Source organism: Marmota flaviventris, chromosome 5 (genome assembly GCF_047511675.1).
Source record: "Marmota flaviventris isolate mMarFla1 chromosome 5, mMarFla1.hap1, whole genome shotgun sequence".
Lineage (NCBI taxonomy): Eukaryota > Metazoa > Chordata > Mammalia > Rodentia > Sciuridae > Marmota > Marmota flaviventris.
The window spans coordinates 118,357,531-118,385,204 of NC_092502.1; the positions used below are offsets into that span (position 1 = coordinate 118,357,531).

Consider the following 27,674-nt stretch of genomic DNA (forward strand, 5'->3'; position numbering starts at 1 on the left):
TACAGATACATGCAATGAATCTCAAAGGCATTACATTGTATGGAAGAAACCAGTTTCAAAAGGTTACAACAGGTTATGATTCTATATGTGCAACATTTTCAAAAAGAAAAAATCAAAATGACAGAGAACTAAGTGGTGTTTGCCATAGTTAGGAATGGGGAAAAAAATCGTAACAGAATATTAGCATGAAGGAGTAACTGAGGGAAAGAAAGCAGTTCTGTATGCTGAACTGTGATCCCCTTACATTAATCTTACAGTACATAACCTTTATATTACCTTACAGCACATAACCTTTTTAGATTGATATTTTCACTTATTAGTAGTATGCATTTAGTAATATTTAGCAATGTTTTTCTCCATATCTTTTTGTAGCATAATAGCTCATTTCTTTTAATTGCTGAATAATATTGTTTGGTTAAAATTTCATTGTGTTCAAGTATATAGAACTGCACACCAATTTAAAAAGTCAATTTTACTGTATTTAATTGGAAAGTAAAAAATTTTAAATAGCAAAAAGAACACTAGAAAAAAAATGAGATATTACTATGAACCAACTAGAATGACTAAAATTAGTAACCATACCCAGTGTTGATGTGGAAAAACTGCAACTCTCATACATTCTGGCTGCGATGCAAAATGGTACCATCACTTTTTAACATACATCTACAAGTTTACCTGCCATTCCACTTCAAGATATGTAATCAAGAGAAATTAAAGCATATGTCTATTAAAAGACATTTATGGACGTTCATAATTTATTTCTAATAGCCCCAAACTGTAAACAATCCAAACATCTATTAACAGGTATTCATCTGTTCATAACAAATTATGAAAAAATTATGGCATATCCATACAGTGGAATATTAGCAATGAAAGGGATAAATTTATGGTAAATACCAACACGTGGATGAATCTCAAAATCAATATGCTCAGTGAAAAACCGAGGGTAAAAATAAAACATGCTGTATACTTCCATTTACATAAAATTCTAGAAAATGCAAACTATAGTTTTAGAAATCAGATCAATGGTTGTCTGGGGACAGGAAGCTGAAAGCATCATATTTTTTGCCCTGACAGTTTAAAAAAGCTCATTAGGAAAACAAGTCTAAGATATTAAGTCACCGGAGAAGGCTAGGCAAAACAAATTTGAATGAAAATCGTAAAATACAATTAATGTGTGCGGGAAATAAGTGAAACACAATTTTGAAAAGGTCTTTGTTCTTTTCATTATTACTGTTGTTACTATTTAACTTTCAAACAGGAATACTGAGAGGTGGGAAGACAACTATTTTGCCTGTGATCCCTAAGTCATTAGGCGTCAGAGGGGAGATTTTAATCCAACTTCTTTCACCTCAAACCTGAGATCTTAAGCATCGAGGTGATAGAACACAGAAGAGGTTTTGAAGACTGATATAAGGTGTGATTTCGCCGGAAAGGAACGCTTCCTAACACCCCAGACCACTTGATTCACTACTTGGCACGAATCCTGCACAGAAAGGACACGATTAGAGGCAGGCTTCTATAACTGAGGTCTTAGGACGCAAATTTCCGGGAAAGGGAACAGGGGCCCTTGAATGATTAGAAGAGAACAGAGTGCACCGATCTACTTCTGACAGATGTGGGTTGTGAAGACACTGACCACGGCAGAGCCAAGGTGCAGAGAAAGTCAAACGGTGAGAAAGAGGAAAGCCCTGCCGCTGAAGACACCCCTCTTCAATTACACACCATTCCGCCCTCGTCTCAAGCCAGGCACAGGCTCAGGGAAAGCCACAACCCGCTTCTCAAGCAAAAGACTCGGGCGCTAGAATCCCAGTCTTGTCTCCCAAGGGCCAGAACTAAGCCCTCCGCAGGGGTTCAGGAGCGTGCGCGGTGCTCGCGCCGGCCGCAGGGGCTCAGCTGGGAAGGTGCTGCAGGACAGGGACCGCGAGTTCACAAGGCCTGGGCGCAGCGCACAACCCAGGGTCAGACACCGCGAGGCTACGACACCCTAGGGAAAGAGAGGGCGGGGCGGCCCAACTCGGGATTTACCCTCGGTGATGACACTGAGAGTCCCCCGGCAGTTGACAAGACACTCTCACTTTCCCTCATTCACCGAGCAGGCAAACGCTGGCCTCTCTCTCGTCTCACCTCTCCAGTTCTTGTACTCCGGGATGAAGTAGTACTTGTTTCCGAGGTGGTCTGTGCCCACGTGTTCCTTCACCTCCTTTGACAGCGCTCTCCACAAGGCGCGAAACAAACCCAGAGACCAACCCATGCCTGCCACTAAGATCCGGGCTGGAACCGATGCAGATCTGCGGGGGCGCTGGGAGTGACGCTCCAGCCGCTGACCCCGCCCACCGCGTCCGAAGAGACCAGCCAGCCTCCATCCGTGAGCCCTCCGAGTAACGGCACTCACCATTGGTCAGATGGTATCACAGCTTGGCCAATGGGAAGCTCTGCTATTGCAGCCCCTCCTCCGAACCCTGTCATGGCTGCGTCCAGGGTGCAAGCTGAGGTGAGGAAACGCGATGCTGGGCTTTTTGTCCGCGCGACAAGCGGGTTTGGAAGACCCTCTGCGCTTCCAGAGAACGGAGTCCACACGGAGGTAAAGAAAATCTTACCTTTTCCTCTAACCGGCCAATTAAAATTTGGCTCAGTGGCTGAATCCTAGAGACGAGGTCGGGGGCCATGGACAAAAGATGTACTTGGAGTAATTGGCAGAAGCTCGATGGGGAAGAGCCTTGTGTGCTTGCTTCAAAGTATGAAAATGAGAGTAAAGTCACAGATATTCGGTTTTGACTTCTCCTTGAAGAATGGGTTGAAGTTGAGAGCAAGAGTAGGAGTCAATTTAGGTGAATATTGCCCTTGTCCAGAAAAGAATTGATGGAAACCAGGGGCAGGGAGGAGGCAAAAGGGATGAAGAAAATGAAGAAGTTTGAAAAATGCCCGAGAAATATAAACAGCCATGGAAAATATGTGGATAAGTGAATGATGAAAACGGAACAGTCAATAATGATTCCCAGATATATCCCTTGGGTAGGAAGTTGGATGTTGATGACACCCTCTGAGACAAGACGTTCCAAAGGGGAAGCAAGTTTTACTTTTAGTTTTGCCCACATGATTTTGAGGAACCTGAATATATTCAGTCAGAGTGGAGGACTTAGTTGCGTATTTGAGTTATGTGCTCAAGGGAAATTTAGATTTCTTTAAGGTACAGGAAGTCACAAAGAGATAAGATCAGCTTGCCCTCAACCGCAGCCATTAATTGAGAAACTAGACGAGGGGTGATGGGAGATGAAGAAAAAACAAATAGACACACATAGAAAAAGGTTGGCCCAGGTGGGCAGTCTGATAGAGTTTGACTGACCCAGAGTTAGTTAAGCACGTTTATTATGTAGGTTTCATCAAAAGGTTATTTGTGGGAAAATTTCAGCAAAGCAGGTAATTGGAAGGACACAGGACTGGTGAGACATTAGGGTCATCTTGCTTGGGATTTTCTCTCCCTGGGAGCTCGTGCCTGAGCTCACGGTTCCCACTGATAACTGAACTTTTGCACAGAGTTTCCTTTGGCTACAATCACCATACAGCTAGGCCATCTTGACCTGCACTTTTGCACAGGCAGTTCCCAGCACAAACGCAGTCACCAGAGAGTCAGAAAGACCATGATTTAAATCACTGCTCTCCGCAAATGGCAAAAATCTAAAAAACATAAGCATTTAAGGTTAGACAGAAGGTGCTGGGAAGTAGCTCAGTGGAAGAGTACTTGCCTCCTATGAGCAAAGCTTGGGGCTTGATCCCCAGCCCCAGGAGACAAAAAGATTGGACAGAAGAAGAGAATGCAGATGAACTTACAATGAGTAGCCAGTGAGGTAGAGTTAAAACCTCACTGAGGGAACACAGTGTTTTAAGGACGGAGCCATCAAATGTGTCAAATACTGCCTGCCCTCTTTGCACTCAGTACTTCCTTTCATATTACTCAACTTTATCTTTCTTTGTGCAATTTATTCCTACTGAAATTGTATTATATATTTTTTCTACTATATCATTGTCTTCTTAATCCCCCAAAGAACAAAAGACCTGTATTCTAGGCCTCAAAAAGGGTTTGGCCCATGATAGAAGTTTAATAAGTATTTTGTGAGTGACATACACTCAATAAATATGAGGACTTAAAAGCACATGTTGCATTTAACTGAGAGACTAAATACAAATGACCTTGGGAAAAGTAGTTTCAGAGAAATGGTAGGAATAAAAATAAGAGAAAGAAGCAAATTGGTATTGGTAACATTAATGACTTTCTCAAATTTAAATCAATAGGCAATTAATATTGACAAACTGGGTATGATTCATTCTAATATATCAAAGGAAGAACTCAACTATGCATTAGTTATCAATACCTGGGTAACAAAGTATCCCAAACTTAAATAACTGAAAGATTTGTTATCTCACAGGCTAAAGATGTCACGAATCTTAACGTATTTTAACTGGGTTCTCTCTCTGGCTCAGTGTTTCTTACGAGACTATATTCAAAATATTGAATGGGGCTGTAGTCATTTCTCAACTGGACTAGGTAAAGATCTGCCTCCAAGTGCACTAAAGTATCTATTGACAGGATTTGGTTCTTCATTGACTTTGGCCCAGACTTCCTCAATTCCTTGCCACATGGTTCTCTCCATAGAGTAGATCCCAGCATGACAACTGGCTCCTATAAAAGCAAACAAGAAAGCAAGAAGGAATCCAGACTGCTTTTATAATCCAATCTCATAAGTGACATCTCATTACTTTTGTCATATTCTAGTCATCAGAAGTGAGTCACTAGGTCTTGCTCACATTTAAGGAGAGAAAATTACCTAAGGTCGTGAATACCAAGAATTAGAGACTTTGGAAGGTCATTTCTAGGCTTTCTGCCACAACTCAGAAACAGACAAAATAATAATTTATTTTAATAGATAATCCTAGGTGGTCATTTAGCTATTTTCTACAAACAATTCCGTAATGTTTTATGCACTAAAATGTTGTTTAATCTTTACATTTTAGGATTACATGTTTGGTAAATGTTTCAAAATATTGAATGTAATTTTATCTAGATAAGTTTTTTGTTTGTTTGTTTGTTTGTTTTGGTATTGGGGATTGAGCTCAGGGGCACTCAACAACTCAGCCAAATCCCCAGCCATGTTTTGTATTTTATTTAGAGACAGGGTCTCACTGAGTTGCTTAGTGCCTTGCCATTGCTGAGACTGACTTTGAACTCCAGATCCTCCTTTCTCCCAATCCTCCTGAGCCACTGGAATTATAGGAGTGCACCACTGGGCCCTGCAAATCTTTCTTGTTTGTTTGAGGCACATTTTGGTTAGCTCTAAACATGAATGAAGTTATGTCCCCTGTTGACTTCCTCTCCCTAATCCCATTTAGTGCAGAGATGACCGTAATATTTTTTTTTCAACACAGTCATCTACTGTAATGGGTTATATAACATAGAAATATCCGGAGGTTTTTTATTTCAATGACTGCAAAAATGCAAGCCAAATTTATACCAAAATGTATTTAAAATTTAAATTTTAAAAATGCTGTTTTAGGACAACTTAAGTCAGAATCTCTAGATATGGAACATTGGCATGAACATGCTTTACAACCACCTCAGGTGATTGCAAAATATGTCAATCTCCTCTGATAAAGCAATTTGTTTATACTAAGTTCTGCAATTCTTCTATTATAATCACTGAAGTAAATGTTGTCAAGTGAGTGAACTTGGCTATTCCCTCATCTTTAATTTCAGCAAAAATAGCTTTAGTCTTAAAAAAAAAACAGCATTACTTCTTTTTTCCTATAGTTAAATTTAATAATGTTTAGAGATATTACAATGTCAGAAATAATTTAAATATGTGAGCCACTGAAAAGCTGAGTTTGTCAGTCTTTTAATTCTAAAAAAGTTCTTGATCTAAAAAAAGCAACTAAGTATAAGTCTTTGTCATAATTCTGTGACCTAAACCTCTCATTTCATTGAAAGTACTAAAAGTTCAAAACAGTGAGAAGTCTCTTAACCAGATCACTAGATTAACTTATCTGTAAATGGATTTCATTTCTCTGAAAATATGATTCCCAAATCATAATTTAACCATTTCTGCCCAAAACCCTGTGATGCCATTCACAGCTCTTCTATCAACTGCTTTGTGTACTTATCAAAACTCAGTATTTGTTGCTAATCCCATTAATGTCAGTTTCACTTATTCTTTTTTTAAAATAATTTTTTAGTTGTAGATGGACATGATACCTTTATTTTATTTACATGTTTTTATGTGGTGCTGAACCAACCCAGTGGCTCGTACTTGTGAGGCAAGCGCCCTGCCACTGAGCCACAATCCCAGCCCTAACTACTACTACTACTACTACTACTACTACTACTTCTTCTTCTTCTTCTTATTATTATTATTATTATTATTTCATTTTAGTGTGAAATATTAATGCAAAAAGAGTTCATTTTCTTAAAAAAACTAAATGAACCACTTATGAAATACTCAGTCCAAACAAATGACTTAAAACAAAATGCTATTCAAAAAGGAATGATATCTTACAAATGATGGGAGGCGATAAAACTTTTTCAGAATATTACAATCACCTGAGGTGGTTGCAAAGCATATTCATGCCAAAGTTCCATATCCAGAGATTCTGACTTAAGTTGTCCTAAGACAGCAGAATTTTTTAAAGCTACCTAGATTATTCTAATGTATAGCTAGGATTAGAATCATTGCTTGAGAAAGATTCCACATTCACCTCTTTGCATATGTCTTAGATTTTCACTCCACTAAAATAAATTGAATAAATTTTATCCAAACGTAAAAATCATGGAATATGTATAACATGAGTATATTTTGAAAAAAGAAATATTATACTCAGCACATTAAATCTACTTCAAACAATTGACATATATGCAGGTAGTGCTCTCTTTTGCACAGTAGTGAAAGTCTGTAAAACTGGCTGTGCAGCCTTACCTCTGCAAAATGTTCTTAATCAGTGGGGAAAATTGCAATTTTGTGATCTTTAATTTTTTTTGCCAATATATATACTAAAAATTTTATTACATTTATGGTTACAAATGTGTACGAAAATGAAAATAGTAAAGCTAGTAACTTAGCACATTGTAATGTAAAACAGTGTTAGAAACAGAATCAAAATTATTTGTTAAAGAGAATATTTATTGAGTAGTTACCTTATTAAAAATTATCTTATTAAAAATATATGTATTGAGTTGTTTGAATATTGCTTGGCCTTTTTTTGGATTAATAATTTTGCCTTTTCTCATTTTAAAACTTAACCATTTGAGGTGAGGATCTTTTTCATTTGGATCAGATTCCAGCATTTTATCTTTTACATCTTTATTGTGAAATAGCTCTGAGAGTTCCTTTAATGTGAAGTTTTTTTCTTTTTGTTTTTGTTTCCTACACATCACTTCCTCTGGTTGTTAGGGGCATACAGTGTTCATAATTAACACCCTTTAGAAATATTTACAACTTTATTGAGGTACAATTGACATACACTTGTACAAATGAATATAAATTATTGTGTACAATGTGAGTTTTGACATGTATATACTTTTGAAATCATCACCATAGTCAAGAGAATAAACATGCTGTGCACAATGACACACACCTGTAATCCCACTGACTCAGAAGGCTGAGTCAGGAGGGTCACAAATATGAGACCAGCCTCAGCAACTTAAAAAATAAAAAGGTCTGGGGTTGTAGTTCAGTGGTAGAGCCCCCTTGGGTTCAATCCCCACTACTGTGGGGGGGAGAGACAGACAAAACTCCTTAAGCCTAAAAATTTTGTTGTGATGCTTTGTTAATTCCTCCCTACTTCCTCATCTCCATCCTCTTCCTACTTAAAAAATCACTGATCTGTAGATTAATTTGGATATTCAGAATGTTGTATAAATGGAACATTTTTTTGGCTGGCCTCTTTCACTTATCATAATTACTTTGAAATTTTTCCATGTGTTGCATTTATCAATTACTTTTTATAGCATAATTTGTTTTCTCCATTTGCTTGTTGATGGACACTAGAATTGTTTCCAGGTTTTGACTATTACATTTCAAACTGATATAAAAATTCTTGTACCAGTCTTTGTGTGGACATACACTTTCATTTTTCATGGGCTAATACTGGTAGTAAAATAAGAATATTTTAACACTTTTTAAGAAACTTAAAAAGTTTTCCAAAAACAGTTTGTATTCTCACTGGCAGGCATGAGAGTACTCGTTGCTCTACATCTTTACCCCCGCCCCTGCCTTCTTAGGGGGTTGTTTGAACATTATTTAGTATTGCATTTTAATTTATCTTGTGATTTTTTACTATATTTCTTCATTTATATGTAAAGTTTTGTGGGTGCTTTAGGAATTATAAAATACATACTTTTCATTGTCTACTTATCCTTTCACTGCTTTCTTTGGCATATAGAAACTTTGTTACCCTTTATCTGTCACCACTGTCTGTGGTGTTATATATCACATTTACAGATATAATAAACCACATCAGACAATGTTATAATTTTTGTTTTAACCATCAAATATTGTAAGAAAAACATCAGTCTATTAACCTAGATATTTAACATTTCTGTTGTTCCTTCATTGCTAATGTCCCAAGTTTCCTTCTTATACCGTTTCTTTTCTATCTGAAGATTGTAGCTGATCATTTTTTTAGAGTAGATTTAGTAGCTTCATGGTTTCTGAAAAGAAATCTGCAGTCATTCAAATCACTTTTTTTCTCTAGAAAATTTGTCATTTTTATCTGATTGCTTTAAAGAGCTTGTCTTTAGCTTTTATAAGTCTGATTATAATGTGTCTGGGTATCGATTTCTTTGGGTTTATCATAAGATTTATTGTGTTTTTTAAATTTGTAGATTTTTCTCTGGCAAGTTGTATATTTTCAAACATTTTGTTTCTTTTTTTCAGTATATTTTCTCCTATTTTTGGAATTCCAGTGACATAAACATGAGTCCTTCTAAATTGTTTCATTGGTTCCTGAGGTTCTGTTCTTCCCCACCCTCCCACTATTTTCCCCCCTGTGTTGTTAGGGGTGGTATAATTTCAGTTCATCTATCTTCACTGACTCTTTCCTCTGTCAGCTTCATTTACTATTGAGTCCATTAAATTGAAATAATTTTATATTGAAAAGTTTTAAGATTTCCATTTGGTTCTTGTATATTATATATTTGCTGAAACTTTTTATTTTAACTTTTGCTTCAACTGTGTTTACAATCTGTCAACTGCATGCATTTTGTTGTGACTGACTTAAAGAAGATAATTTCCCAAGATCATATCATCTCCTTTGTCTTCTATTGTCTTTTCCCATGCAAGTTTAAGTTTTCATTGTGCTTCATGTACAATATTGCATTGCATCCTGAACATTTTGAATATTGTTATGAGATTCTGAGTCTTGTTTCAATCTTATGATGAATGTTGATATTTTTGTTTTAACAGGCAACTAGCAAGATGAAATTCAGTGTCAGTTCAGTTTTCAAAGCCTTTTCAGATCTGTGTGCCACTCAGTGGTCAGTCTGTGACCTGAATGCTACTTAGTTGAGGTTCCAAAATCTTTCATATGCTATTCAGTGTTAAATCCATGCATGTTCCATTTAGGGATGAGTCCAGGAGGTAACTGACAGTTTTATTTCCTGGGTTCCTTCCTCTCTGTGGTTTTGCTGATTGATATTTTCCACCACTCTGGAACTGTCTTGTTTTGTCTTCCAGCTGGAAACTTTGGACTATACCACATAACTTCTGCTCTATGGTCCAAGGTTTGGCTCAAGTGAAAAGACAGGTACAAAGCAATAGGTTTTGGTCCCACCCTCTTGGGATCAAACCTCTGATAAACAGGGAAAATTGACTTTATTTTAAAAAGCTTAATTGTTGAATTTAACACATTTGTTTTGTTTTTCTTCTATAAGAAACGCTTAGAGAATTTTTTTTAAATCCTGTAATTTAAGCTTTTATTCACTAGATGTCGTCAGTAAAGTCTTAAATTTTCAGAATTTTTTTGTTCATAAAAAGTTGTTTCATTCTTTTTTTAAAAAAAACTTTAAATAAAGTAAACTGGTTAAAGTTTGGGATGATGATTCAAGTGAAAAAACTTACCTGTAATTATTGATACTTTAAAATTTTATACAGAGTCTTAGATCTCTAATATAAGTGTGTGATATAAGTGTGTGATAGATTTAAGCATTAGCTATGATTTTTGTATTCTATATCACCTTGGTGAAATAAGGAATTTGTTTATGTTTAATTACTTTCTTATTGTTAATTTTCATCTTTCTTTTTTCTCCTTCTAATATTTAAAGGGTTTTGGGACTGGAGTTAAACAAAGACAGAGATATTGAGAGAATCCATGGAAGTGGAGTTAACACCCTTGACATTGAACCTGTTGAAGGGAGATAGTAAGTTGATTATATGTACATTATCACTTTTCTAAATAAGATGCAGTAAAATCTTGCTTTTGCAGATTAATATGGAGAAGCTTCCTAAAAATAAGTAAAAATTCTAAATTGTAACATTTTTTTCAATGGCATTATTAAATTTCAAATAAATACAGGTAAAGTGTTACCAAATAGACATTTCCAAGTTATCTTAAATCAACAACCATTGAACTTCTTTGGATTCAGAGTGGCTTTTAAGTGCTGGAATGTGTCTTTAGATATTGTTTTAAAACATAGTAAAACTGTATTTTGGAGAATTAAGTTTGAACAAACAGGATGTTTGAGTTTCTCCTGGCTTTATCACTTATAATCTTTGTGACCTTGAGCAGTTTACCTAAACTTTCTAATTCTCATTTGCCTTAGCTATGCAATGGAAACAATAATACTTATCTAACAAGTTTGTTGTGTGGATCAATTGAGGTAATATATAATCAAAAGCAGTATCACATATACTTTTATTCTTTTCAAAACATCACCATATAATAGCTGAAGTCCTTTGAAAAATCCAAATCTGAACATATTCTCCTGACAACTTACCATGACACAATCTTTCTCTTATACGAAAATTCAGGAGTTGGGAGTATAGGTCATTGGTAGAAACCTAAAATTCAATCTCCAGCACCAAAAAAGAAGGAAAAAAAAAAAGAGGCTAAAATACTTCCTATGGTATATAATTAGACCATATATAAAAGTAAATAAAAATAGTTTGTTATGTTTAATATTTGCCCCATAATTTTTATTGTATAATGAAGTATTATTATTTATATTAAAATAATTCGATAGGTTTCATAAACTTCTGTTTTTTTCTTCCAGCTTCTGCCATGGTTTCACCTCATAGTACATGAGAAACACATGTAAGGAACAAGATTCTCACTTTTACATGTGGTTAAATTTAAAACATAATCAGCAATAATTGTTTTCTTTTTCCTGGTTCTTTCAGGCTCACTATAACACTTCCTATTCAAGGACAGCTATGTGACACTAACTTATAAAATGTATACAGACATGGGAAGCAAGGGATAGCTGATTTCTTTTGGTTTTGGGTTCTAGTGGAAAGAATAAATATTCATTACTATTACTCCAGCCAGCCATTTGGCATCATGATTATTTGTATGACCTATGAAGTATATGAAGCCAGTTGGCAGTGGGAAATATGAGAAATTCTAGATTATATGTACATGAAATATGGTTGGGAAATACAGGCTAAGGAATCTTTTCATAGAACTTAGAGAAAAGTTTGAAGACTTGCTACAGTGTTGTTCCCCTTTATTATATAATAAAAATCTATAGCTGTTTGATTCATTGTTTATTGAGATTTGCATTTTGTATTAAATACTTTTGGTAGCAAAAGATAAATAAAAAGGATTTTTTTCTGAAATATTTTTTAGTTGTTGATGTACCTTTATTTTTTATTTATTTATATGTGGTGCTGAGGATCGAACTCAGTGCCTCACACATGCCAGGCAAGTGCTGTGCCACTGAGCCACAGCCCTATCCCGGAAAAGGATTTTTCTTAAGACAGTGAATGTATATATAACTTGTACAATATCTGTTAATATTTATCATCCACTATGAGCACTTCAGGGATAATCACTGAAAACCATAAAATACCAATAAATATTTTAAGGTGTTATTTAAAAAGACTATCCAAAAATTACATTTTGTTGGGTGCAGTGGCACACACCTGTAATCCCAGTGGCTCAGGAGGCTGAGACAGGAGGATCACAAGTTTAAAGCCAGCCTTAGCAATTCGAGGCACTTAGCACTCAGTGAGACCCTGTCTCTAAATAAAATACAAAATAGGACTGGCGATGTGGCTCAGTAGTGGAGTGCCCCTGAATTCAATCCCTGGTACCCCCCTCCCAAAAAAAATCAAAAATTACATTTTAACAGCTTCAGCTGCAGAAGGTATATTTGCATATTACTCTTACATTTGCATATTACTCCATTATATTGCGTTTATATCAAAACCTGTTCATGAAGTATCCCCATAAACCCAAAATATGAATATGTGGGAACAAACACTGGTAACTATAAGACTATATGGTTTCACCATTTGTGCTAGGACTGACAATCAGTCAAAAGCTTAAATTTTATTTTATACCTTCTAAATTCTTCTAAATTGATTATATTCATCTAACAGTTAAGTAAATAATGTTAGTGCCATCAAATACTTCAATTATAAAGTCGGTTAATGGTAATGGTTCAGTATTTTCATCCGAATAATAAAATCAAAGGAAAACTTCCAGACACCATTCTAACAAAAGTAAAACAACTGACATAAAAGCCATTTAAATTCAGTTAAGTTCAACTTTAAAAATAATTGTTTTACATTGATGATGCATGATACACTTGCAATGCCATAGTTAAAAACTAAGTTTCACAAAGTTGAAATATTTCTGCTTCATACAGCAGAAATATTTTTGGAATTAGTTGTGGCACACATTGTGGTAACTCTCTAGTTGTTAAGTATACAAATTTTTCTCCATATATGCCATTAGAGTAAGTGTATCTCTCAGTGTTTTTTAATAAAGTTAATAACATCAAATAGTTTTAAAGTTAAGCATGACACAATTTTCTGTCTTGCCATGCTGCACATAATCAATTAGATTTGAGAACTCTTTGAACCTTTGAGGAACTACTTTTAAACCTAATTATTCTACAAATTGTTGAATTATTTTTAAACAAGTCTATAAATAAGTGCATGCTGCTAGTTCAACTATTCATAACTGGTTTACAACAAGACACAAGGAGCTTGTACCAGAATGTAAGTTTCCTACATCACTAAACAAACAGTTTAAAGGAGATAAGTTTTATTGTTGTTTGTTTGTTTTTCTTTTTTTTAGCAAGACCTTCTCAGTGAAGAAAGCTATATATTTGTTTTATGAGAGACATATTAAGTAGCATTGCTCCGTGTTTGTATTTTGTTCAAAATCAGATAATCTTTTAATCAACATATTCAGTGATAAAATGCCAAAAAACATTTATAATATTTGTATCCAAACCTGGTCATGAAGTATCCCTATAAATTCCAAAATGTGAATATGTGGGGAAAAAAACCACAGGTAACTACAAGACTGTGTGGTGTCAGCATTTATGCCATGGCTGGGTTGGGGGTCAGTAAAAAATAATGGGGAATGTTATAAGTCCAAATTAACCAGTGGGTAGGTTGAAAGCTTAGCAAGTCAATTCAATTACAGTGCTGAATCTGGGAGAGCATGGCATACTTCATTTGTATGTAAATTGTGCGTAAATTCAGGGGATCCACAGTAAGATCTGAAGGAGGTAGAGCAGTCTGGGCTTTATAATTGCTCCAAAGAGCTAACAGGTCAAAAAACAGATCTCTCCAGAACAGAACCCTACACTGAGAAGTTTCGTCGAATAGAATCCAAAGGATTCTTTCTAGAATCCAGGGACAACAGAAATCAAGGGAAACGATGGTCCAAATAAAATTTTTAAGTGAACAGAACCAAGAAGGCTCTGAAAATAAACTCCCATTTTTGAACATCTTACCAAAGGGGAGGGGGTAAAAGAGGATGTTACAAAATTTAAACATTATTCTAAACCAAACTTCCATTCTAAAGGCTTAAGAAAATTAATTTTATAAAATGAACAAAAGAATAGAATTAAAATCAAGTTTCATGCAAAATTATTTAAGAGCAAAGAGAATAAGTAGAGTAGTGCCATAACTGACAATGCCCGAAAAGTATTGTCATAACAGACCATAATAATAAGCAAATATTTCAAAGCTGACTAAAAGTCATTTTAAAATCTATAATCTATGAGAGAATTACATCAATTAAAAACAGAAATGAGATGATTAAACTGAAGAAAAATTAGAAATAAAAGAATTTCAAAAATGAAGACGAAAGCATTGGAACACAAGCAAATGAATACATGAAATAAAGGAGGAAAGGAGAAAAAAATTTAAAAAAAAGAAATGAAATAAGGAAAAGGATTTAAAAGGTATCTTCATATGAGAATGAAGGCCAAGAAGATCCAGCATACATATAAGTTCCCAGAGAAGAAAACCAAATCAAGAGAATAGAATAAGTTATTAAAACTAAAATTCAAGTAAGCTAATACCCCCAAAATACAAAAGCTGAATTTTCTCTCTGATATGTGGATGCTAACTGACAATAAGCAGGGTGGGGGTAGGGAAGAATATAAGTATTTTGGAATAGATAAAGGGGAATGAAGGGGAAAGGAGGGGGAATGGGAATTGGAAAGATAGAATGAATTGGACATTACTATATGAATATATGAATACATGACCAATGTAATTCCACATCATGTACAACTAGAAGAATGGGAAATTATACTCTATAAACATATGTCAAAATACAGTCTGCTGTCTTATATAAGAACAAATTTTTTAAAACCCTAAAATTCAAGAAAACTTTTTTTACTTATAAATAAGATATGAAACTATGTATAAGGGGGAAAGCTATGACTGGACTTTGACTTGGAATTTTATGCTAAAATAACTGAAGTTATTTTTATCTTAAGATGCTTAAGAAGTTTTTAATCTAGCAAAACTTTGATTTACAAGTATGAAAAGACAAATTATTAATAACGACATAGCACTTCTTTAGGAAACTGTCAGAGATGAAATCAGACAACCAGAATGACTAGTGGGGCAGCAACATAATGATTGATAATATTGATGAATAGCAAGACTTTATGTAAGTATATAAATTTGTGGATTTAGGTATTGGTTTGGTATCTAATATCATATCACAACAAAGAGATCAGTGACAGATAAAGATCATTTTCAATTCGTACCTAAATGCGGTCATCAAAATTTAGGCTAGAAATTGCAGGTAACTGATTTGGTTTAGCAAGTCAATTCAATTACAGTGCTGAATCTGGGAGAGCATGGCATACTTCATTTGTATGTAAATTCAGGGGATCCATAGTAAGATCAGAAGGAGGTAGAGCAGTCTGGGCTTTATAATTGCTCCAAAGAGCTAACAGGTCAAAAAACAGATCTCTCCAGAACAGAACCCTAAACTGAGAAGTTTCTTCGAATAGAATCCAAAGGATTCTTTCTAGGATTCTTTCTTGTGTTGCAAGAAAGGGCAAAAATAGATGGGAGGGAAGGTGAATTGGAGACCCATATTAAAGGTAAATATTTTTTTTTTTTTTTAAAGTAAAACTAGTATTAATGGGTATACTCTTGAGTGATGATATGCAGAAAAAAAGGCAACAAGTACTAGAATTCATCATAATGAGTTACTTTGGAAAGGAGAAAAAAGGATAGAGTTGTGATTGGGAAAGATCTTTATTTTTTGGAAGTTTGAGAATAGTCTTTTGTGGTCTCCTGTTTTAGTTGGGTAAATTTATATTTTGAATAATAATAGATAAAATTCAGAATGTCTAAGATTTTGCAATAATTATATTTGCTTCCAAGGAGGCATAAAATAGAGAACTCCCTTGAAGAGAGTTTTATCTTGTTTTTTGTTTTTGTTTTTGTTTTTTTTAAATGCCACCCACACTTGTAGAGGCAGGAGGGTTGCAAGTTTAAGCAGCCTGAACAACTTAGTAAGACCCTGTCTCAAAATAAAAAATTAGAAGGGCTGGGGATGTACTCAGTAGTGGAGTACCCTTGGGTTCAATCTCCAGTACTGGGAAAGAAAAAAGGTACATGAAAAGATGTAAAAAGACATATTTCAGTATATAAAAGAAGAATCAAGAATTTACCATATTCTACCTATTATTATTATCAAAATTGAAAATATTAAGCCTCAGGAAAGTTAATTAAAGGTAGCACAATTTCACATTCAAAAATGATTTCAGGCAGTGTTATAAAAGAAAACATAAGACTATACTGAAAAGTGCCTAATTCAAAAAATATGTAAGTAGCACATTTTTAAGGACAGGTAAAGGCAAGAAACTGATTAAAGTATATGAAGTATCAAGAATAATATTTTAAAAGTTATTTTAGAAGCTAAATTCAATCAATATAAAGGGTTTTAGTGTATATGCTTATATATTACTTTTATTTTTTTAGAAATTGTTTTACAAAGCTTTTGAATAGAATAGTTTTTAGGTTCTACCAATGTAATAAACCTGATTGAAAGTAGGTAAATGATTCCAGAAACATTTTGTCACTCTCTTTTATTCTCAAAAATAAGGCTCCAAGTTGTCTGCCCCCATTGACCTCTCATCTCATACCACTCTCCCACACTTCTCCAGTGGCACATCCTTCTTTCAGTTTCTGAATGAGCCTGAATTGTTACTTTCATATACCTGTCTGGCTAACTCTAATTCCTTCTTTAGATGCCAGTTGAAAATTACAATCAGATGGTCTGCAAACAGTCCTTGAATCCTCAAACTAGAATAAAAATAAGTTATTACCCCAATGTCTTACAACTAGTAATTTATGTGAGGATGTCTATTACCTGTCCTGTTACATTGTAACTCCATGAGGACAGGAACCATGCCTGTCTTATTTAATTGTATTAACAGACTGCCTTACATTTCATAGTTGCCCAGTTGAAGTTTAATGTATACATTCATAAGAGAAGGAAGGAAACTACCACTGAGCTATATCCCCAGTCCTTTTTGTTTTTTTGGTTTTTTTTTTTACTATGAAACAGGCTCTTGCTAAATCACTAAAGCTGGCCTCAGATTTGCTATTTTTCTTTCTCACCCTCCTGAGTCACTGAAATTACAGGCATGCATCACCACACAGAACCCAAATTTCTTTTATAGTAGTTTCCAAAAAGGCTGAGGATATAGCTCAGTGGTAAAGTAACCTTGATTTAATCCCTATAATCCCCCTTCAAATAAAAAAGAAGAAAATAAATTTGGTATTTTATCATTACATCAAATTTGTGATTTAGGTGAAATTCCCAGTGTTTTTACAAATGTTGAAAGACTTGGACAGGTGATATAATGTACCCAAGCTCCTATAGCTAGAATTGGTAATAAATGGTCTGTTTTGATACATTTTCATTTAGCACAGTTGTAATTAGGGAATTTGAAGCAGCTTCATAATATTTTACTTTTTTAGTAAGAAATATCCTTTGCCATATTATTTCCGCTATCTTTTCTTTTTTTTGGAATCCTGAAGATAAAGGTTAAATGATCACAAAATTGAATTTGTAGTTATTTATTCTTTTACACATTTTAAGAAAATTAAGTTTATTGAAGTCTTGAGTTAGTAAGAATTAAATATGATCTTAATACATTTGAGTATTTGCAGATCAATTTTCAGAGATATACAGTTCTCCTAAATAAAAGAAATACATAAAATAATGAATTAATATGAATTTTTTTGTTATCAGCATGTTATCAGGTGGTTCAGATGGTGTGATTGTACTTTATGACCTTGAGAACTCCAGCAGACAACTTTATTACACATGTAAAGCAGTGTGTTCCATCGGCAGGTGTGTATTAAAAATCTGATACAAGAGTTTGTAAACAGTTGGGTATTTTTTGCACCAAATGTAAAGCATGAAAATAGTAGTCATGTGAATGGCTCAAGTAAATTGTTCAAATGACATATTTACGTGGATATCCCTTGATATGTTCTTGAAAATAACTGAAATTCAAATATAGACCTTTTTTTAAAACTTTTTTTTTGTGGGGGGGTACTGGGAATTGAACTCGGGGGCACTCAACCACTAAGCCACATCCCTATTTTGTATTTTATTTACAGACAGGGTCTCACTGAGTTGCTCAGCGCCTCGCCATTGCTGAGGCTGGCTTTGAACTCGGGATCCTCCTGTCTCAGCCTCCTGAGCTGTTGGGATTACAGGCATGTACCACCATGCCCAGCTTAAAAACATTTTGATTGTCTTTTTTTTCCCCTCTACGTACAGAGCACATCTGAATAACTACAGTTTTTAGTACCATTTAATGTAAGATTCAATTAGGAGTCTTTCAGCTAATTATAAACATAAAGTAGGCTTGATACTAGTGAAATAAAAAGATTAAGAACTAGATATAGGACTGAGGATATAGCTCAGTGGTAGAGCACTTGTATAGCATGTGTGAGGCCCTGGGTCCAATTTCCAATACTGCAAAAATGAGAAGGAATTTAAAAAAAAAAAAATGAAGAGCTAGGCATAACAAATATGCATATACTCCCTCACCAAACACACAGAGACACCCATACACCATTCCTTTGTCTCTACTTAAAGATGCTTAACATATAAACATATTTCTATTTGTCATCTCTAGTGAAAATTGTTTTTAAGAATCTAATAAACTTTTGTAGCTGTGTGGTAGTTTTTTCATAATGAGCATTTAATTCTGTCTCATAAAATTTATCTGAGCAGAACTTTGCATTAAAAGAAGGAATTGGTACTGAGAAAATGCTTCTGAGAGGACAAAGTTCAGATACATTAACATCAGCAACCCGACTGTATTAAAGCTGTTTCAAACGCACTATTATAGGCTCTGAAATTCATGTATGTTTATGAGACTGACAGTTGTTTCTGTGTCTGGTGCTTCACTTTAGAAATACACGCTTAAATGACTCAAAAGTCATCTCTCTCAGGTTCAGATTATTTTGGTTTAGAGATAATTACACTTCCCTGTCATTTTTACAAAGTTTCTGTGATAAATGAAATATTTTTTGAAAAGCATGTTGAAAACTGTAAAAACAACTATAAGTGAAAAAGCAGTAAAAGAACAAGGTATCACCTCAAATACTCTGGAACTTGATTTTTAGGAGGCACAGGCATAGGCAACATTTACACTCACTCCCACCCTCACACTTAACGTACATATCTAAATTCCAAAGTGTATGATGTTATATTACTTTGATTTATTTTTTATCTTACTTTATCTTAGCTAACATTTTAACATTGTTATATAGCAAAATTGCATATTATATGAAATATAATATGCCATGTAATGTTTTTCTGTGGACTGTGATCTGATTTTTTGGTATGTAACAAAAATAAATGCTTTGTGGGTCATTGAATTGTTTTATTATGACTTTATTCTTGGGTTCAAACCCTATCTTAAACATATGACTTTGAATTTGAGTATGGGCATATAATGAGCATCTTTACAAAATGAGTTCATATTTCATCTTTACACTAGGAGTGTTTACAATCTAATTTAAAAAAAAATGATTTAAATAAAACTCATCATATTTTATGTGGCTTAGACTATTTTCTGATATTATCTGTATGCTTAATATGTTTGTTTTTCAGCATTAAAAAGATTCCTTTATCAAAGTTTTTATTAAATGTGAATAACAAATCACACATAATAAGAGAATAATATGGTATTTTGTCTTATTTTAAAATTTACATTGAAAATATAAATTAGCTTTTATTTGTGATGTTATGTGTTGTTATAGTAAAGATTTGTTTTATTTAAAACAGTCAAGATTCTTAGGAGGAAGTAGAAATCAATTCTTATTTTAAGCAGAAATTTATTGGAAGGATCTTTAGTATCTCACGTAACTATCAGGAAGATGGGAGAATCTTCAGTCAAGATCATACCAGAGGAACAAGTTAGTTTGGGTTTTGCTATATGTTGCCAACACTGACTCAATTCTACAGATATGATTAATGCTAACTCTCCTGGGGATTTGTATTAGTAATTTGAGTTTTAGAATCTCAAGTAGACTTGATAAAACCCAGGACATATATCCTTGCTCTTGATGCCAACGGGGAGAAAACAGAAATCTGGAATCCTTTGCTTTCTGTAACAAAAGGGAAGACCTTGATTTTCAACAAAACAAATGGATTCCCCCAAACAGGAAGAGTTTGAATGCTTAGAATCCATAGAAAAGGGTGCATGTCTACTGCCATTCACCTATTTGACTGCCCAACATCCATTTACATCTTTCTTCCCATACTTACCCTTTTTAAAAAGAAGTTCCACTCTAACCCAATACACTGTTCACTATAAAACCAAAGAATCATTCTCTTCCACAAAGAGTTATGATCCTGAATGTATTTAGTGTCGTATCCAGCTCCAGCTCAAGGTAATATCTGATTTTCCACTATCATTATATGGCCCTATATTAGTGTTATATATCCTATGGACTTGATTATATAGTTAACCTATGTAAAATAATGGAGGTAAAGAAGCAAGGGGAAATTAGTTGAAATATATAAGTATATATATAACAGAGAATGTACGGAAATATGGGTAGATAGTACAGTCTTTGTATTTTTACAGCTGTTTTAAGGCCTGAGCTAGCATTTGTGACTTTGCTTTATGTTCTCTTTCCTTCAGTTGGCACCACAGATGTTCAGTATTGGGATGCAGACCTTCACCTTAGAAATCAGAGCCCGCAGTGGTTTTGTCTGCATGAGGTTGCAGTAGTCTTCTGTTAACTTTTGTTTGTTTTGTTGTAAGAAATTTTTCATGTATACAAAAGTAGCAAATAATATAATGAATTGTGTCCCATAACCCAGCTCAACAACTATCAGTAGGAAGCAATCTATCCCATACCTGTCCACCCTTGGGATTATTTTGAAGTAAATCCTAGAAAACTTTTCATCTATTTGTTTTCATGTATCTTTGAAACACAAAGACTTTTATGTAAGCATAACCTCAGTCTCACTCAATAATTCCTGGTAGTAAATATCTAGTCAGTGTTTAGATATCCTTCATTGTCTCGTAATTCTCTTTAACAGCCAGTTTGCTTGAATTAAGATTCAATAGGATAATACACATAGTGTGTTGATTACTAGTTCAGAGCATGAACTGACTTCTTCAGGCCAGCACTACCTGCTGTATTGTTGCATAACATCAATAACTGAATCTTTAACAGATGATGCTTCTATGGGTAATGTGTTGCATAAGTTACTAGTGAATCCTGTGGCCATCCACTAATTGCAGTCTTTTTATCATAGAGTAAGTTCCTTAATAAGAAGCAATATTGTGTGGGATACCATGCATGTGTATGAGGCATTCGATTCTAAAAATGGTAGTACTGATAGAAGGTAACTTGAGAAACGTAAATCCAAAACCAAAAGAGATCTCTTCTAGTAAGGACAAACCACTGCCTGTACCAAGATGGAAGAAGCCCAGTATAGCTGGCCAATCCCTCCAGACTGTACATAATACAACAATAGGAAGTTGCACATATTTTGAATGTTAGGAGGAGGCAGACCTCCATGTCATACCATGGAAGCTTGAATCTAGAGATGCCTGAACATTCTTCTTTCCTTCTGCTGTACAGGCAGGTCACAGGCATATAGGTGTGTAGCTGTAACAATTCATTTAATCTTACCTGAGACTGTTCCTTGTGGTTAATATAATCCCAGTTTTGAAATTCATGTTATTTCTAAATGTTGATTACTGTTTTGTAGAAACCATCCTGATGTTCACAAGTACAGTGTGGAGACTGTTCAGTGGTATCCTCATGACACTGGAATGTTCACATCAAGCTCATTTGATAAAACTCTGAAAGTATGGGACACAAATACATTACAAGTAAGTACAATGAAACCTCTCTGAAGATGCTCTGTAGATAAAGAATTTAATCCTAAACCATTTTCATGTGACTGTGTGCTAAGGGGTCTTGCATGTTCTATGTAAAAGCAGTGGAGTGGTTAAAGGGAGCTAGACTACTTGAATTTATATCCTGGCTCTGCTGCTGACTAGCTGTATGACACTGGGCAAATGTCCAAACTTCTGTGTTTCTCAGTTTCCTCATCTGTAAATAGGAGTAATGATGGCACCTTACAGTATGGATTTAAGGATTCAATAAGCCAATGTATGTAAAGTATCTAGAACAGTGCCTAGCATATGTAAATACTCAAAACCTGTTGGCTGTTATCTTTATTGTTTGAAAACTACTGTGGTCTTGTGATCTAAAGAAGAAAATTGGACTTTTTCAACTATCAATCTAAAAGCTTAAAATAATTATTTATATTATAGCTTAGTAAAGGTAGATAGTGATAATCATTTCTGTGGTAAGCAAATTTAAATTTTTAGTGCTAATCTTCACTGAGTTCTAGACCCATATTTCTCTACCTGTCTATAGAACATTCTTTACTTAAATAGTGTCATCCCCTCAAACTTAACATGTTCCAAACTAAACATTATCTCTCACATCCATTTAATCATAAAATCTTGACAAGTCTTCCCTCAAACTCTCTCATACTTCACTGTTCATCTATACTACTAAAAACTCCTTATTGGTTTGTTTGCCTTACTTTTCTTCCTTCATTAAAGCAGTAAGTTCTACCGCAGAAGTAATCTTATTACAAAGCCGTTTCGTCATGTCCCTGCGCAAACCCTCTCCTGGTTGCCATTGTCTAAACTCAGCCTGGTATTCTGTTACCCATAACTTCACCCCTTGTTCCATCAACTCTAACTTCTACCATTCTTCAAAATAAATAGTTTGCTACAGCTAAATTGACCGCCTCTGTCCACTAATCACATCTTGATTATGTAATATTCCCTACCCTTATTTCCTTCTCTATGCAGCTTTTTCCTTAATGTCACATTTCTTATTACAGTTATGGTGAACCAGGACTCAGGATGCCAGAGTTCTAGTCCTCTTCTACTACTTATTAGATATGTTACTCTAAGTAAAGTCATTTAATTAATTAGCAAAGGTCTTTTCCACTAAAAAATTAAGCGCTATAACATCAATCTATATGATGTCTAAGGTTCCTCTAGTTCTTTCATGTAGTCAATGATTTCAGCTTCTGGAATCCATATTAATTATCTTCTATTTTATAGCACTGTTTTCTGTATTCTTGTTTCAAATATTATTGTACTATTTTGTATCATTTTCATACTCTTGTGTTTTTCTAGATTATTACTTCCACAAAGAAAGGATTATGTTTTATATACTACTAAATCCAATGCTGTGTGTAACTATTGAATAAATAATTTAAGGATAACCAATGAACTAAGTAACCAACCCCATATCAATAACTAAGAAACTGTGAAGTATAAACATTATTCTAATCTGAATAACAAATATTGTTTTATAAATGAATACAGACTGAAAATACTTGTAATTACTCAAATTAAATAGTTGTTTTATATATATATATATATATATATATATATATATATATATATATATATATATATCTGTAATATTAGAAGAGAATACACCATTGATCATTTTGGATTTATTTATTTAGGTACCTGGGATTGAACCAATTGGGTGCTTATCCACTGAGCCACATCCCCAACCCTTTTTATTTTATTTTTTAAATTTTGAGACAGGATCTTGCTAAGTTGCTTAGGGCCTCACTGAGTTGCTGAGACTGGCTTTGAACTCACAATCCTTCTGCCTCAGCCTCCCAAGTTGCTGGGATTAGAGACATGTGCTACCATGCAAGACTGGATTCATTTTTATAATAAATACATAGAATTGAAAATGAGAATATATTTTAAGGATTACATAAATGCCATGAACTTCCCCTTCTGACTAAAATGGAGTATGTTATAGCCAAAACAGCACCTCCATTGAGGAAAAACTAGATTTATGAAAGAGCTTTGGAAAAGCCCTGCTAAGAAATCTAGGACCTAGACAATAGATCCTAAAGAAAAAGAAAACTAATAGAAGTGAATTCATCTTTCTGCTGGGTTTTATTTTTGCCATTTACCATTTCTTAATGTGGGGCAAGACACTGAGAAGGTAGACATTTGATAGCTTTTAAGGGACAGAGAAGCCAGTGGGACTTCAATCAATTTCATAAGACTGGAGAGCCAGAAATTGGAGCAGAGAGTAGTCACCAGATGTTGAGAGGTCAGTATCACATAAATAAGAGAGATACAGAGAAGTCAGCCTAATATTGGACACTGGTTTTCCCCTTGAGTCATTGCCTATCATGCTACAGAAAACCACAAAGAAATAAAGCTAAAAATAGCAATTTCCCCCACTCACATGGTACTGAGGGGAAATGTTCAATATAGTACTTACTAAGTATGAGGAGTTCTATAGAAACCTAGGCTCTTAGGACAACTGGAGGGATGTACCCTGAGAATGGGTACAAATAGAAGATAAATGGTGCCTGTGGAAGGCAGAATAAAACTCCCCCCTCCCAAGATTCTATGGCATAATCTGCAGACCCTATTAAATATCTTAGGGAAATTAAGTTTGTTAATCACCTGACCATAAGATATGGAGATTTATCTGGATTATCCTGATGGGTCCACTATAATTACAAGGATTTTAAAAAGTAGAATAGGGAGGCAGTGGAAGAGCATTAGAGTATGGAATAATATGAGAAATATAAAATTGCTGACTTTGAAGATGGATGATGGAACCATAAGCCAAAGTTGAAAAGGGGTTCTCTCTTGGAGTTTCCAAAAAGGAAGGCAACATTGCCAGCACCTTGATTATAGTCCAGTGGGACCCATATGATACTTCTAGCCTGTAAGCAGATAATAAATTTTGTGTTTGTGCAAGCAACTGAGATTATGGTGATTCCTTACCTCAACAGTAGAAAATTTTTAGAGTTTTACACAGACAGCAAATCAGGTTTATAAATTAACTCAGTTCCCTGATTGAATTGAGATAATCTGTACCTCTCCTCCTACCAAAGGTAGATTGAACCTTCTCTAAAGATGTTAGCATTATATAGAGTCTTTCATTTTTCACACATAATTTTTGGCACCCAATCAGAAACTACCAAAAATCAGACAAGAGAGACAGACTGACATCTCCAAGTCATGATGCCTTTATCAATAAATTATTGTAAGCATTTTAAAAATAAGTAATACCAGTCCTATACTGAAGCTTGAAGGGGAAAAAACAAAACAAAACAAAAAACCTCAAGATGATAAAGGAGCGGGGCAGGGGGAAAGAACATTTATTTGCAAACTCATTTTATGAAGTGAGCACATCCTTGATTTCAAAACTTCAGTGGATATCATATGGGAAATTGACTGGTATGGCTTATAAATACACACACAAAAATCCTAAACAGACTGTTAGTAAATATACTCTAGCAACATACAAAATGAAGAATATATCACAATTGAATGGTATTTATTTTAAGAAACAAAGTTGTTTTAGCATCCAAAAACTAATTAATGTAATTTACCATGTTATTAGAATGAAGGTAAAAAATTACATGATCATCTAAAAGCATCCAAATATTTTTAAATAAAAATCACTACCCATTCGTGATTTTTTTTTAAAGTCTTAATCAATGAGGAAAAGGGACATCTTTTAATTTGATTTAAAAAAGAGAGAGAAACTTTTTAACAATGTAAGCAAATTTTTTTTTGTGGTAAAAATTTGAAAACTTTCCTATTGAATTATCTTGTTATTGTCTCTGTTCAGCATTGTACTGGAAGTCTTAGCCAGTTAAATAAGGCAAACAAAGGAAATAAAAGGCAAAAGAATCGATAAGGAGACATTGAAACTGTCATTCAAAGAAAATATGATTATGAACATAAAAAATGCAAAAGAATCTATAGCCAAACTATTAGAATTTGTATGGATAAATTTAGCAGAGTTGTTGGATATAAGATCAATTGTTTCTGAATTCCAGGCACAAACAATTATAAAATGAAATGTCAAAACTAATACCATTTGCAATTACATAAAAAATCATTATATATCTACTAGTAGATTGAATAGAAATTTACAAGACCACTTCAACTCTCCACAGAAAGTTATAAAATATTATTGAGAGACATTAAGACCCAAATAAATGGTAAACTATGCTACATTCAAGAATTAGAAAGTTAATAATTGTGAAGATACCAGTTCTACCCAAAGTGATCTTTAGAATCCCTCATTCCAATCAAAATCTTGGAAATTGAGTAGCTAATTCTAATGTTTATATGAAAATGCAGAGATAGGGCTTTCTTTTAAAGAAATGAAGTTGGAAGAGCTCACGACCAGAAGTCAGAATTAATAGGACAAAAAAAGGAACAACAAAGCCTGCAAAAGCAATGAAAGGAATAGCCAAAGAGTAAAATTAACAGTTTATGAGCATATGACACCAGTGAAAGAGATTTTTTTATGTATATATTTCTTTTATTTTACGTGGTGCTGAGGATGGAACCCAGTCGCTCACATATGCTAGGAGAGCGCTCTACCACTGAACCACAACCCTAACCCAAGAGATTGTTTTAAAGACTGTGGAGTAGTCAGTTGTGTTGAATGTTGCAGACAAATTAGGTAAAATAAAATAAAGATATTGTGTCTACCTATAACCCATGATATTGGAAGAGTAGTGTGAATACAGTAGTGAAACTTCCACTATTGAAAATAAGATTTCAGTGAATTGAGAAGTACATAAAATGTAAGGAATTAAAGATAGCCAAAGTTTAGATGTTGCAGAGGAGGAAAGAAGACTAAGGGGAATATAAGGTGAAAGGTATTTGGGGTTTTAATTTTTTTTTTTTATCTTGGGGAAATGGGAAAATAAGAGATTTGAACTTTCAGTGCTATTTGGAGTGAGCCAGTAAGGAGAGAATTCATAGCTACCTGGGAGGTAATCTGTAGAGTGAGATTTCTGTCTGCTGAAGAGGGTCTGAACAGAAGTAGGGAAATTAACTTTTGGAATGGAGAGGAATCATTTTTGCATAATAAGAGTGAAAAGGAAAAAGGGTAATTAGAAGCAGGTTTATTGTTTTGTAGTTTTGTTGGTAAGCCATTAAAGGAATTCTGATTGAGTGGCTCCTATTTTCTATTTGAATTGAAAAATCAGATCACCTGCAGTGAATGAGTGGGGAGTGAATCAAGTTTGAAATAGCTGCAGAATATTATGGTGAATACTACTGAAATAGTGACTAGTAGGACTTGCAGTCATGATTGAAAGTCCTGTTGAAATGAATGATCTTATATAGTGATAACCAGTTTGCTAACTATAAGATATTCTTCATCTTTCCAAGGTAGAACAGGGATTGGCCAAGTCTGTGACTGTAGCAAGTCTTACTAGTGGCCTCTTTTTATAAATAAAATATTACTGGAACACAAACATTCCCATTAGTTGTCTGTAGAGGCTTTACCATTACTATGGCCCAAATAACTATATGGTCCTCAAAGCCTAAAATTTTTACTGTCTTATCCTTTACAGAAAATGTTTGTCAACCCCTTTGTAGGATTACCTTGGATGTAAGTTCAGAAAAGGTTGACATTTGGAATTATTCAGAGGCATCTTGACAAATGGAAAGCTAACAGCAAAGAATGGAAGATACTGGTAGGGTGATGTGTTACACTTTGGAATCCAAGCTGGAAAGGAAAACAAGGGGACAGGATGAACTGCTGATAAGAGTCCTAGTGTTAATTAAAATGTCTTAAGAGTTAAGGAAAAAATTCAAA

At 34.3% G+C, this 27,674-nt stretch overlaps 2 protein-coding genes across 6 annotated transcripts in view; one reads left to right on the top strand and one right to left on the bottom strand.

The window, feature by feature from the left end:
- The window catches only part of Ndufaf2 (NADH:ubiquinone oxidoreductase complex assembly factor 2), a 184,135-nt gene extending 181,808 nt beyond the window's left edge, over positions 1 to 2,327 (bottom strand). For both annotated transcript variants that reach the window (XR_011707624.1, XM_027938097.2), the window contains exon 1: positions 2,128 to 2,327. Coding sequence is in view for 1 of the 2 variants with exons in the window: in XM_027938097.2 (XP_027793898.1) it covers positions 2,128 to 2,254 (127 nt within the window). In the remaining variant the exon portion in view is untranslated. The remainder of the gene's footprint in view (positions 1 to 2,127) is intronic.
- Positions 2,328 to 2,456: 129 nt separating this feature from the next.
- The window catches only part of Ercc8 (ERCC excision repair 8, CSA ubiquitin ligase complex subunit), a 61,941-nt gene continuing 36,723 nt past the window's right edge, over positions 2,457 to 27,674 (top strand). For 2 of the 4 annotated variants that reach the window (XM_027938106.3, XM_027938107.3), the window contains exons 1-4: positions 2,457 to 2,584; positions 10,310 to 10,405; positions 17,737 to 17,838; positions 21,736 to 21,859. In XM_027938106.3, coding sequence (XP_027793907.2) covers positions 2,508 to 2,584; positions 10,310 to 10,405; positions 17,737 to 17,838; positions 21,736 to 21,859 — 399 coding nt within the window. In that variant the 5' untranslated portion in view covers positions 2,457 to 2,507. Of the gene's footprint in view, positions 2,585 to 10,309; positions 10,406 to 17,736; positions 17,839 to 20,653; positions 20,734 to 21,735; positions 21,860 to 27,674 lie in introns of those variants that run through there. The other 2 variants (XM_071612577.1, XM_071612579.1) reach the window with 2 other exon arrangements.